Source organism: Procambarus clarkii, chromosome 45 (genome assembly GCF_040958095.1).
Source record: "Procambarus clarkii isolate CNS0578487 chromosome 45, FALCON_Pclarkii_2.0, whole genome shotgun sequence".
In the NCBI taxonomy this organism is placed as follows: Eukaryota; Metazoa; Arthropoda; class Malacostraca; order Decapoda; family Cambaridae; genus Procambarus; species Procambarus clarkii.
In genome coordinates, this window is record NC_091194.1 from 4,567,401 (window position 1) to 4,582,246 (window position 14,846).

The 14,846-nt window shown below is 34.6% G+C and overlaps 1 protein-coding gene across 3 annotated transcripts in view; it reads left to right on the plus strand.

The window, feature by feature from the left end:
• Positions 1-14,846, plus strand: part of LOC123769856 (probable phosphorylase b kinase regulatory subunit alpha) — an 88,369-nt gene that overhangs the window by 25,071 nt on the left and 48,452 nt on the right. For all 3 annotated transcript variants that reach the window (XM_069301227.1, XM_069301228.1, XM_069301229.1), the window contains exons 12-16: positions 1,752-1,824; positions 2,275-2,366; positions 3,667-3,757; positions 4,327-4,430; positions 7,658-7,720. In XM_069301227.1, coding sequence (XP_069157328.1) covers positions 1,752-1,824; positions 2,275-2,366; positions 3,667-3,757; positions 4,327-4,430; positions 7,658-7,720 — 423 coding nt within the window. The remainder of the gene's footprint in view (positions 1-1,751; positions 1,825-2,274; positions 2,367-3,666; positions 3,758-4,326; positions 4,431-7,657; positions 7,721-14,846) is intronic.

A 14,846-nucleotide genomic window follows, 5' to 3' on the forward strand; every position in this document is an offset into this window, starting at 1 on the left:
TTAAATGTTCAGTAAAACCTGAACTATTAAGCCAGTTCCTTTGAATACTGTAGACATGTTTAGATAAATATGTATATGATACAATTGTGTTTGTTAATTGATACATTTTGATACTCAATTTCTTTATTTTTAAATTAAACTTTACAACCACTAGCTTAAATATTCAACCAGGATGAAATTATTTGGATTTTATGAGCACCACAGCAAAATGTTCTAAACTAAAATAATAAAAAAAGAATTGTATAGTATTAGTCTCTAAAGAAAATTCTTTATATATTTCACACCTTTTGAAAATAATTTTTTGTATTGGGCTTGGTACGATAAAGCTTTGATGTATAACAATTAATTTTATCTTAAAAAAAAATCTTGATTGTAGGTGGTGTAGGACCTGTCATTGTCTTAATATTAGTTTGTCTATTCAATAAACATGTATAGTTTATGTTGCATGTAAAATTCAGATAATTTTTACAATAGATATACTGTAGTAAACAAAACTTAAGTTATCCTTCAACTATTCAAATTTTTATCTTTTGAATCATATGACTATTTGAAGTATTTGAACTCACTCAATGTAGGCTGTTTACATAAAGTATTCCATGAACAATGTGGTTCTGAATACTGGCCATTGGAGAGCTCCATTTATTACATCTCCCCATTACAAAATTTCATTCTTTTTCTCTCTGATATTTATCATACATAAATTAGTTTCCTATAAGGTTCTACTGTATATTGAAAGCTTTTTGGTGGTAAAAATAAATATGCCTTGCCTTTCATTGGTTACATCATAGAAATCTTTCAAAGTTGGTTAGGCACGATTTCCCCCTTTTTTAGACCCATGCTATTGATCTATGATGAACCATATTAAGTACTCCAGATGGTCTCCTATACTGTAGAATAATCTCATTTATTTTGCTTTTCATGTTTGTCAGTTCCTTGATTACCTAATTAGTTAATTAGTGATTAGTTGTATTTATCTTCATCAATACTGTAGTTAGTAATTATCTAAGTTACCTAAGTGCATGATAAGTATGCATTTGATGTACCGACTTCCCAGTAATCTTGGGTATCATCCCCTTCATTCTGTGCCTGTAGCAGGATCGTGTTTTGGCACAATTGTCTTCATGTATCCAGCTTTTCAGGTGCTTGTGTCATTAGCTATTTAGTTAAAGGTAGAGAGCTCTTCTCATAATGTTTTTTCTGCCTTGTATAGTTAATTGTAAATGGTTTTAAAGCTTCCAGTGGTGTTAATGCACACAACCACCCCCTGGAGTTTGCCCCAACTATCCACAACTCAATTGGTAAAAATGTTTATCATTATCCTTCTTTCATCGTTTCTTCTGGAGTTTACAACTATAAATTCTAGTTGTGTTTTCTGTTTGAACAACTTTTGTCAGCTTTCTGGCCTTTTCATATAGGGTGCATATTGTTTTCAGTGGTAAAATACAGTATATAAAATATAATTTTTGTAAGGCTAATAACCTCTCAATTGTATCATTAACTGAGCTTGTTTATTAATGGTTTGGTGTAGCTGTTTATACCTGACTTTTATCTCGCACTCACTCACAATATCTCATTCATGCCTTTATTACCATCGTTTGTATATGAAGCATAAGAAAATTGCTTTAATTTTGCAATGGGTTTGACTTACATTGGACTGAATATTATAGTTTTTATAGTCATGAAGATACTAATGTGAATTCTAATTCTTATTTGAACTCTGACGATCTCATTATCTCATTACACTGTTGCAGAAGACGGAAAAATTCCTCCTGCCATGATCTCAACGTTGAAGAAGCTAAAAAGTGGATACATAAATGGTACAAGGTAAGAGCGTTTGTTATTGGTGTCTGCCAACATTCTTGACGTGTGTTTTGTCTTTAAATATTTAAGTAATTTTCTTTCTAACTGTGGAGCTAAGGCAGCCATGATTTTGATACAGTATTTCAGTTCATGGTAAAAGGTTTTCAGTAGATATGAGTAATTTAAATTATTCAATAACTTGATAACTCGTATCTTGGCATTTTATAATTAGTAGTTTATTATGCACCCCACACACCCATTCCTTGAGCAGTGGTGAAAAGGGTTACAGAGGCACATAATGGGTTTGGGTTACCATATAGTATTTTGGTCTCGAGATGTAAAGCTAGAAAAATATTGTTATTTTCTATATTCTACTGATGAAAGATAGTGTCTTAGAATGCTATGAAAATCTGTTAGAGCTGCATTACTGCTGACTAACTCGTATTTATTCTGATCCATGTATTTTCTTTGCAGGGTATCATTGGGTAAGATGCAAGAGTTCCTGAATACATCCTGTATCACGAGCCTTAACTTCCTCAATGATACGGAGGGTGGATTTCCTGACAGTGAGTGGGCAGTTTTGGAAGTTCTTGGATTGTCCGGTTTGCAAAGTATCACACAATGAAATATCAAGTACAGTATGTGATAGATCTATGAGAATGTTCTCCCAGATATGTCATGTTCTTGTTTCATTAAGCATTGTCAATAACATTGACGAGATGGTGAACATCATTACTGACACCTGAGCGTAGGCACTTAAAGGTATCTCATAACTTTGATGTTGATATCGGCTGGTGCCTACCAAACTTCACGTAAGTTGGGTAGTGCTTTTGGTTAAGATACCTATAACCTTCAAACTGGGTAGACATTTTCAAGTACATTTTCAAGGGTGCATAAAAGTAAAATTACAACAAATAATTATTTCTTTTTGTAATGTTAGATAATATACACTGATCTCAAGAAAAATAATTTAAAAATTCTACTTACACTAGTTTAGGAGTAATAAGCTGGAAAAAATGGTTTGTGATGATATGGGTTTTAGTCGCCAAAGTTAAGAGCACCCGACCTTGTTCCAGGAAGTGTTGACTTTATGCATTGGATTGATGGGGGGGTAATATCAAGTGTTGATATATGTGTAATATAATGTCAAGTGTTGATACATGTGTAATATAATGTCAAGTGTTGATACATGTGTAATATAATGTGAAGTGTTGATACATGTGTAATATAATGTGAAGTGTTGATACATGTGTAATATAATGTCAAGTGTTGATACATGTGTAATATAATGTCAAGTGTTGATACATGTGTAATACCAGCACACACACTTATAAAAATATTACAAATGCACACTACATAATTTCACTCTTAAGTACATGTATAATTGGGTCAACTCAATAAATTTGACATGTAAATTACTATATTTGGGAGTATATATACAGTACATGGTACTGTCACTGATGAACTAGAACTTCCCACACATATATCAATAATTTCATTGTATACAGAATATATATACAATATGTATACCTATTGCAACTCTGCCAGCCTTTTTGCCGATTACGAGGACCGGAAGCTGGTGACTTATAAAATGTTTCCCAATTGTCCTGATGATTTCAGTTCAGTTGATGAGTTCAGCTGGTCATTTTACGAAACTTCCTGGTGGTACCAAAGTAAACAAGTATTTGGAACAGGTCAAAGCTATCTAAGGAATGAGTCATTCAAGGAGAAGTACACAGTATTGTACACTTTGTATTTGTGCATCACTTTTAGAACATAATTCATCAGTCTGTCATCATTTATTAGTCATTTAGTAATTTCTGTAGAGTATATTTAGATTTATCTTAAGAGAATTATATTTTGCAGGCCTCAAAGGAGAGGTAAAGGAGTATCTAGAGAAACAGATGAGGGGATCTCTGACATGGAGAAGGGCCGACCTTGTACGAATGTCAAACAGGTTAGTCATGGTTATATGTTGCTTGTTTTGTATTTAGATACAGTAATTTTGAAGAAGAAATACAGTAGTGCTCTATATTTATGGTAGAGTTAGTTTTAGTAGTAGAGGTAATTCATTTACAGACATACTCATTCTATAACAATTGATCTCAAAGCAGTTGGCTTTGTTCTTACTTCACAATTGGAAATCCCAGGTTCAATTTCTGGCCAGAATATAAATGGTTGGATACTTTTCCTTTCACCTAATGCCTCTTTGCACCTAGCAGTAAGTAGGCACCTGGGAGTTAGGTAATTATTGTGGGATTGCATCATGAGGAGGGTCAGTAGTTCAACTTGTTTGGGGGGAAGGGGGTTACCGAGGGACAAACCTAAAGTATACAGTACTGTATATACATATATAGGTTTCCTATCCCTGACAGTGGGAATTATTATTACTGTAGTTAAGAAATTACTCTTATATTAAGATTTCATCTTTGCTTTTGAATAAAGGATTATTTTAAGACTAATGCATTTTATTTTAATTATTCTTTATGTATATATTCATTATTTAATTGCAGTATATTTACCTAGGTTTAGTCAGAGAACCACCCGGGATCCTGCTCGCCGTAAGATCTCGGTAGCACTGAGAGGAACAATTCGTAAATCCCGCTCCTTGTTTGTAGATGATGACAAAGGTATGTAGACGTAGATTTGTATGCAAGCGGTATTTCTTTCTTTTGTTATAGTGATATAGATTATCGTGATAGAGAACTTGTTTTAGTTTCTTTTTTATGTAATGGCTACACAAACCAAGCACAGGTTTATTTTATAGAATGCACAAGATAGTAATTTAAGACTTAAAATTTATTGTGTATATTTATATAATATATATATAATTATATATATATATATATATATATATATATATATATATATATATAAAGAAATTTTTTGTATGATATAGTTTAGCTGTGTAATCTATACCAAAAAAAAAATTTGGGTTATTTTTTTTATTTGTATGGGAACAAGAAATATTGAGTGATAAGGTCCAACATCTGTGTATCAGTATTTTTGTATCTTCGGTTGTAACTCACGAAGATTACTAATATCTAGGATATTAAATATAAAAAAATAATCCATTTCACAGTGTTCACTGTGTTATTAACTATATTATTACCCACTTAAATGTGCATTTAAAGATTTGCAGAAGTCCCCGACATACAGGTGAAGAATGGGGTGACACTCTGAGGCTTCTAATTTCCACCCTCATCTTGATTTTCACAGGTTCCATCCTAATACACACAATCTTTACTGTGTGTGATTTTCACTACCTGCAGTCTTCATTACTTAAGATTTTCATTACTCATGGTCTTCACTACTCATCATGATTTTTTAAATTTAAATTTTGCCCCGAGGGGCAAGTTTATTGGGCAGCGCCACTCATCTTGTGAGTGGACACACCGCCATAGCAGCATGTACAACACTCCCCAATAGGAAGAAAACCCGCTGGGTTGTTCATCCTGTCACTTGTACCCAGACACAGCTGGGCTGGGACTTGCTTAACTGTCTCAAGTGAACAGCTTCTTAAACAAGAAGATTAACATCTATCAACCCTTAAAAGCTTATGTTATCTTGCGGGTGCAAAATGGGGAAATCTTTTAAGAACAGTATCAATATTTGACAAATAGTGTTTTCCTAACTCATCATGATATTCACTATTCGTGATTTTCACTACACATACTCAGATAAAAAGTGTAGCACATGGGCTTATAGCTGTGTAAAACTATGAGATGTATATAATAAATTTGCAGAATACATTACTATGGAGTGTATTTAATTTGTTGTCTTAGGGTTTCATAGTACAGTTGGCTTCATTCTTGACTTACAACTGGGAACCACGGGGTTCAATTCCTGGTCAGGACAGAAATAGTTGGCACATTTCTTCTTGCTTAATGCCTCTGTTCACCTAGCAGTAAATAGATACCCAGGAGTTAGGCAACTGTTGTGGGATTGCCTCCTGTGAAAGGTCAGTAGTTCCACCTTGGGAGGACCTTGATACAAATCTAAAGTTTATACATATGCAGGGGCTTCTTGTTCCCAAGAACGTGAATTATAATAGATGAACTCTGTAAAACCCAGTTATTAAATATACATTTAATTATACTGGATGTTATTGAGCAGCAAGCATAAAGCATCATATGTATTCAACTAATGCACTATAAGAATGATATATTAATCTGGTGCAAAGGCTGATAGTCTGAGACCAGGTTATGGTCGAAAGTCTACCCATTACTGATTAGTATTTACGAATTAGCTGTGTTCTCTTAGATTGTTTCATGAATTATGGGAATGGCTGCCTTTTAAACTGTCTGATGACAACTTGCTCCTACTTTAGGAACTAAAATTGTCCATACAAAATATTTTCCAAGAAATTGTCAACTTTGTTAAAAAAAGAAAAAATTATCCTGTTTTGTATCGGGTAAAATAATGTAATGAATTATAATTATAATCATCATCATCCTGATGAGTGTTTAAAAGATGTTCAGCATGATCAGATTTTGGGCCTTCTCATTAGATACCTGGTCTGTAGTAATAGTTTTCTTACTGTATATCCTTTGCCAGGTTTTAGTCTGGTTTAGTGATCAGTAAGTATTGATGTTTTAATTTATAGATTTAATTTAAATATATGGATTTGGAATTTTTTGTTATTAAGATAGGGCCCGTGTAGGATATTCCGTGCACGGACTTAGGGCCAGTGCAGGAATATCCCTGAAAAAAAATGAGACTGCCATCTTTTATAATTTGCATTTTTAATTTTGGAAGTATGGTAATTGATATCTCCATATCCATTGAAAAATATTTATATTCATTGTACATCTTCCTATTTTAGTGAGTTATTTTGTGAATAGTTAGAAGTTATGAGACCATAGTCTCATGACAAGAACCAAAGTCTTTGGTCCATTGCAGGTCAACAAATTCAACAGGGAAATAGTCAGATTGTAAGTGAGATTGTGTTCCCCATTGCACTACTGTTGGCAGTGCAGGTAGTAACATCTGATGCAGAGGTGTTTTCAGTATACTGTAGCTTAAGTGAGCCCTCACACAGTGAGAAATGTGACTACTGATCGGACAGTCAGTTATCAAAGCAAAAGGGATAAGGAGATACAGTCCTGTTTTCATTAACCATCACCAAATCTAACATCACTTTCTCTGAATGTATCTCTTCACTTCAATTTCTTGACTGATATCTGTTGTTGCTGTTCATCTGGTACAATTAAAATACAATAAAAGCAAACTAATGATAAAAGTGAGGACTCGCATATGAACACAAGCCATGTAGGTATACTTGTTGACCATATATATTGTATTAATTAATTTTGGTATTGAATATTTACTGCATACAGTACGTCCTAACCACATAAAATTTAGGTTTCGCTATGGTCAGCTTTCGAGCATTTTACTTTACTTTTATTTTATTTTACATTTAAATTCATTGCAGAAGTCTCCACTTTGATTTCTTTTTTATACAAGCACAATAAGTGTGAAGTGGCTTTTACTTACGTAATACAGAATCAATGAAAAATATGATTATGTATAGGTGGGACATTGAGCAAGTTGTAATAAGACAAAGTACAAATGACATAACGCGCATAAAATAGATGAGAAATTAAGTATCTGATGAGTGTCTCAGACCAGTTTTTGATTTTGCACTGTGAATGCAACTGAAAGAGAGAGTTTTAGTAAACAAGAGGATGGTCCATTTCAGAATTTTGGCAGTTATACTGTCTGAAAACTCCAGCACAGAATAAATTAAAATAAGAGCTTTTATTTAACATTCTTAAGTGATTATAAAAAGTCGAGCAGAATTTTGTGTAAAGACACGAGTCATTCTGAAATGGAAAAATACTGTGTGACCCAGCAGATGTGGAAAATTTCTGCGAGTGTCGGAAACTTCTGGAAAACCTTGCTGATCATCACTTTGGAGGTTCGTGATATATTGGGACAGCTTTTGTGCTTTATTTTTGTCATTTGCCATCTTGTAAGGTGTTGGGAATATGGAAATTATGTTTTGGAGCTTGGTCGATGAAGAGGCTTTAAGAAATAAAAACATAATTATTAGTAGGATAAAGTAATTTGTTCTTTGTGGGTATTGAAGAGAATGTTAGGACAAATAATGGGAAGGGTGTCATCCTAGAGATCTCTCTTTTCCCTCCCTCCGACTGGCTTGAGTTGGTGTGATGCCTCATTTCTGTTTTGATAGCTGGCTTATATATTTAAATCAGCAAATAAAGAAATCCCCTGTTCCTGTTAGGAATGCCTCATAAATATTAATGCACATGTTTGGGGTGCCAAAAAATATAATTAGAGAGGAGTATTCCCTTAGTCTCTTGTCTCAGATTGGTTCTGAAACGGATTTGGGCCAACTAATCTATTGCCTAAATACAGGTATTTTTAAAAAGGCTTAATTTTTTCATGTTTTAAATATTCATACAGTATTATGTACAATATTACTGTACATTATATTTTTTATATTATTGTTAGGTTAAATCAGTTTTATTGATTTTTTAATATAGGCATTGGAACTGCTAAATTATTTCCATACAAATATTTACAATACTGTACTTTAAGGTTTTGAACTTCTAGTATAATACTGGAAATTAAATAAATAAGATTTAAAAAAAAAAAATTTAATAAAAATAAACACACGTACTCGATACACAATATTTAATAAAAATATTTTAATAAAAATAAACAATGTTTTTTTACTGGCAAAACGTTCTGTACAGAAACTTGTAATACTGTATCTACTATTGCTTCTCTTAAGTCTTCACAATCTTTTCCATCATAAAGCATCATCACTTGTTCTGTAAAAATTAACATTTCATTAGGAGTAACATATTCATACATATATAAAGAATACTTAAAAGAAACTTATTTCATTTCAGGTTTTGTTTCAAAGGGTTTGCAGTGGAAATGAAATGTTGCATTTGTTTTGCTTTTGTGTTGTTATAAAGTAATAATGTCTGAGCTAAGGCCTCTTGGTTGCTGGCCAAGTCAGAGCACATGATCCATCCAGGACTGTGATAGGCCCTCTCCACCTTCACCCCCTACCCCCCAACCTTGACAAGTGTCCTTGCAAATGGTCTCTTCATATGACCTGAGGAATGGAAACTATGTATATCTCTCAATCCACCACAGATATAATAATTGGTTGACAAGAACTTAGCTCTTGTAGAGGCTTAGTTCCCACACAAGGTTTAGCTTCAGAGTTCTGAATCTGATCTGGAATTTTCTGCTCTTCCCCTTCTTTTGTTTGAGTCTAGTTCACATTCCATGAGTAGGGCGTGGGTTTCATTGAACAGCTTCCGATTATTTGCGTCCAACTTGTGTTGGAGTGCAGCTACAGTGTAACCTTGATTTCGTTAACTATGTTGGACCTTTCCCTATTTGTTGCATTCAAAGATTCGCTGCCACCTCAGATGCTTTCAGGAGGTATTTATATGATGCAATTTGTCTTTAAAGCAAGAAAAATACATTGCTATACCTTTTTTTCTTTCAATTTTCAACTGATCACATGATAGTCAACTATCAGGAAATCCTGACTAAGAGATTTTACCCTCTTCATGACATGAAATGGTGAAAAGAACCATTCTCATTAACTTTCTCGCATGTTAGCGAACTCAGGTCCTGCATCCTTAGCGAAGATGCACATCTTCCCCCCCCCCCCCCCCCCCACTTTGCTGAATACTTGTTTGGTAATACTAGTGAGTAAATCTGGCCTGGAAAGTGTGCATTACAACTAAAGGTATGCTGAATCATGGTTGTATTCTACAGCCAGATTACTGGCCTCCCTGTCTTCCTTCACCGAGTTGACTGTGGTTGACTAGACTCTGGACTTTTTCTTTGAGTTTGGGAGGTACTGTATTTATATGTCCAAGTCTGCATCTGTTTCCTCCTATGAACCACATCTGCTTGGGTTCATAGTAACCTAAGTGAGCACTTCCATGTTGATTCTTCACTGAATGTGTGTTGTCCTTTTCTTGGTTCACTGTCATCACTTTAGCTGCACTTCTGTTTTATGCCCTTGAAGCTCTTGACTTAACATGCATATTTGGGTGAACTAGGCTTTAAGTGAAGATAGCTGGCATGGTTCTGCTTTTTATATTTCATAACAAGTAGACATATTGGTGGTGGATTTAACTTGATCTTCCCAGACTTCTCTATTTAGGTAACAAGACCCCTTAGGAAAATTATTTGCCTTTGCCTCTTTGGTTTGGAGCATAGGTCAACAGAACCTGTTGGAATGTGTCGTTCTGGGTTGGCCCTGGCTTAGGAAGCAACCAAGGGGCTGCTCAAAGAAGTGTGTTTCATAAATTCAAAGACATGTTTGTTTTTTTCTTCCCATAAGGGGTTGGATCGTCACTTGGATTTTCATTAGGTATACTGTGTTTCAAATTGGTTACATTATGTATTTAATCCTAATAATAAGGTACTCATAAGAGACTTGTAAGTGAGAGCTTGTGGGACTTGGGGACGACATTTGAAATGGTTCTTTACCTACAAACTTAATTGCATATTTTATGCAGTAGTAATAGAGCCATTACACATCATCTAGTGTATGAGCCAACCTAAGGTACTAGTTTGGCAGCAAACTGTTTTGCTGTTCAAACTCTCACATCATACTACACACACACACACACACACACACACACGCATGGTCAGCTAGTTTGCAGCTGACATTTACCATCACACTGATGTAGCTCAAGTTCAGACCCATTCATCATCAATACACATAACGGACAATTTTGATTTATCCACATTCATGATCTTGTTTTTATCATTATCAAATTTATTGAGTAGAATACTGTAAATACATAATGAAGTGCATGGGGACTCAATAACTTTAGGCCATTAAAAACTTGACTACATGTTTTATCCAGTTTTTTAGTAAAATTCAGCATGCTACAACATAGATGTGTCTCCTATTCATTAAGCAAATTATCTTAAATGCAATGAAATCACAAAAATGTGATATATCTATGAGAAAATGCTGAAAACATATGATGGGATCCAGCCTGCATCCTTGAAATCCTGAGACACACGCACTACCATAGTCCAATCCTTGGCGAGTGTGCCTGAGGAGTTAGGGGATACAGATATTGCATGTGTCTGACAAGTTCAGGGATGCAGATAGTGCATGTGCCTGGCATGTTCAGGGATGCAGGTAGTGCATGTGCCTGACAAGTTCAGGTATGCGGGCTCAGTCGCTTCATATGGCTTCAGTATTTTCTGAAATCATCTTAAATATGATTTTTCTAGTTCAACTTATGTCTTAAATGCAAGCACCCCAAAGCTGCTGTATAGATTAAATTTTTTGTCAAAATTTTATCTGATAATACATCAGTGGGGGGTAAAAGCAAGCGAGATGAATAGGATTTGGATGTTCTCAAAAGTTACATCGAACTAAGTGTAGTTATAGGATGAAAGCTATGCTCGTGGTGTTCAATCTTCTTGGTATTCTGTCAAAGTTTTGAACAAATATAAAATGAGTACAACTTGAGTGGATGCTAGGTTTTATTGGGGGACCTATATCAGTGGTCTACGTGCTCAACTTATAATGGTGGGTTGTGGGTTCGATCCCTGGTCAAGACAGAAATAGTTGGGCACTTTTCCTTTCACCTGATGCATCTGTTCAGCTAGCATTAAATGTATGTATCTGGTAGTTAGGCAATTATTGTGGGTTGCATTCTGGGGAAGGTTAATAGATGACCTAGAAGGACCTTGAGCCTAAATACAAGCTTTGTCCCCAACAACTTAAGTCTTCTATTTAAGTCACAGGAGTAGTGAATCATTTTAAATTTGATGAACATTATTAGCTATAAGCTTATATTTACAATGAATGAAAGTGTAGTCAGTAGTACACTGGAGATGTGGAATAGAACTAAGTATAGCATAGGACTGAGATAAAAGATACGAGAGGTGTAATAATGGCTTGCATTTAAATGTGGTATGATTGTTAGACATTTCTTCCTGTCCAATTTGTTGTTAGTCGATTTTAGTTTAATAGGGAATTGTCAGCTAAAGTAGGCAAGATGCTTGTGTTATAGATTGAAAAATATATCTTTATTAAACATTACATATGTAAATGTCAGCATTTTGTTCTTTTAAATTCACACGAGATGAACTATTAGATACGAACCTTGCATATTGATATATCATAAAGTATAAAGATGTAAATAGTACACATTTTATTTGCATTTCATTCCATGTCATCCTTTTGTTTAGTCCACCAAGACTCAACACTGCAAGTCTCATAAATAAATGTGTGGGTTATTTCTCATCCCAAGTTTAATTTTGTACAGTACTTGCTTATTGCTTCATATCAATTTCACAGCTAATATTTACTAAGTAGGAAAATAAATTCTCATATCTTTAGGGGTTAAAGTTTGAGAAATCTGGATGGAAATTTGCCACACAGTTTGACCACTGAAAAGTTGCTCTGCCTCTTAACTACTGTAGATTAATTGCACTGCTTTTCCAGTAATAACGCTTCTGTATTTAATTATATTGCTGTGTTCTTCACCGATGGTGTTAGATTGTTAAATTAATTCTCATGAGTTTGTTAGATAATTAGGGTCTTGCCTTAGGAAGACCATGAAAGTGTTCAGATTTTTTTAATAGTTCTAAGAATTAAGTGAAGGAGTTAAAACATGTGTAATATTAATTCTTTTGTAATGATTTTGAGAAGTATCGTAAGTAAAAGAGGAACATCGTATAGTATGTCTGCAATACATCTAATAACTAAGTAAAGAACAAACGTGCATTTTTTCCCATTTATGAAGATGCCTTGTCAAGTAAACAGAATTGTTAAATGGATATTCATTAAGTAATAATGTAGACATTACTGGGACTGTACAAAAGTACTAAATTATGTTTAAAACTAGAATTTGATAAAATGAATGTCAGTTTATTGGTTGAATAAAATTTTTGTTTACTTCAACAATTGTTATTTATTTTGTTTACTTTGTTGTTCTGCCTGTTGAGTTCAGAAGTCCTTTCACACTCTGGGAGTGTCATTTTCTGACATTGGTCTTCTGTGCTAGCTGAGTCGTCCTCTGATTTATCAGGCTGCAGTTGTGATGTGGGATCACACTGTGATTTTAGCTTCTGGGGCACCTGGCTGAGCCAAGTGGGAAGCCAGCTGATCTATTTACAGTATATTTTTGAAGAGGATATTGAGCGTCTTGTTTTGCAGATTTTGGCTAAAACTTTTGCGAGCTCCTCAGCTTCTTGTGCTTTAGCTGTCAACCACATGTTTGGTGAACTTTGATTTGTTAAGTTTCCCAATGTGCCATTTGCCTTGGCTCCTAAACAGCCTCAGGCCAAGGGCCTGCGGGAGCCAACAGTTGGGGGTTTGGCGGAGATCTTCAGGGGCTGTCTTGTCCAGGCCTTTAAGGTAGTAGGGCTTTCAACAAATCTTCATCCCCCATATTTCTTTGGGATGTACCTGACGGTTCTATGTTCGCAGGTATTGGGAAATTCCCAGGTTAATACTTTCCTTGTTCTTCCTGGGCTTGGGAGGAAATGTTGGCTCTGTCCTGGGTCCTGCTTTCTCTATGCATGTACTGTAGTCGCACCTTGTTACTGACAAGTGGCTGCAGCTATTGGCTCCAAAGTTATGTTTTCACTTCCAGAGTATCAGGGTGACCAATATTGGATGTGGAAAGTCTAGGTACCTGCTCTTCTCGGTCACTTCTCGCAAATCAACCCTAAGCCTACTGGGTGATCACAAATACTTACCACAGTTAAAGGGTTAAAACTGACAGTGGACAGAGTAGTGTACAGTTGCAGTAAAGGTTGGTTGCATTGATATCTGATAAGGAAGAGGTGCATAAAAAAAATAGTAAGGCTAAATAAAAATATCAGTAAGGAGAGCATTTCCTTAGTACAGTACTATAATTGAGGAATGTGGTCGGATGTTAAATTAAAATATTAATTATACAGTAATGTCATTGCTGTCAATTGTCTTTAAGTGTAGGGTACCAGTGCCATGGGAAGACATAGAACAAAGCATCTGACTATAAATATCAATTTTATGAGTATAGGGAAGGTCACAGCAAACTATTGAGTTTGCTCAAAAAAGTGATAGGGGAAATGATGCACAGCATGCAATACATATGCTGTAGAGTACTATATGTAATATTTGCTTTTGCTGACCTGTTAATAATATTAACTATAAACTCAGCTTAGCCTTAGCTGGGATAATAAGTAATCTTCTTGTACAGTTCTATTAGCTTTTGGACTGATATGGGCTGCTAATGTGTTTCATAATGATATGATTGTGAATATCTTGTAAATAGCACTTGAAACTGCATATGTATGTTTTCTTTTTTACTGATATTGTATATATTTTTCTTAATACTTATAGCTCTTGAGAGGTTTGGAAATGCTTCTGTTCTGTTTACTGATTAGCATTAATATGTTTGTTGTGTTGAATATTGATTCAGTATATTACTTATGGCATTGTGTGTGTGTCTTCAGGTACTCTTGTAAGCATAACAATTCATTTCACCAATATGGGTACAGTATATTATAGGTATACCCTTAATTATTTAGATAAAATCAGTGATATTTTATATACTAGTCTTTTTATTAACTGAGAGTAGTTATTTTTTAAATGAATATAAGGTATATGTTTAAACACTTTCCTTATTTAAAAGTAAACATGGTAAGATTATATTTAATGCTATAATAACAAATTATTTGTTAATTATTACACTCAAACTGCACTATTAGGCCATAGCATAAATTTAATTATTGACTTGACACCTCTTTTTACCATCCTGTCCTCTTAATGCATCACGCTTGTGATGCTATTGACCACTGCGTCAAAATACTGGTGCTTTATTGAAACTAAAAGTGCCGTAATATTGATGCTTCCAACCTGTCTTTTTACTTAACACACTACATTTTTTACGCTCTGAACGCCAACATTATAATTGCAGTGTTTTAAGGAAATTAAATTGACGTTTTCTGGGACTAATGAGTATCGACTCCAGTAGGTTAGATGGATTGCCAAGGTTTTCTCACTTCTGGTTAGGCAAAACCGC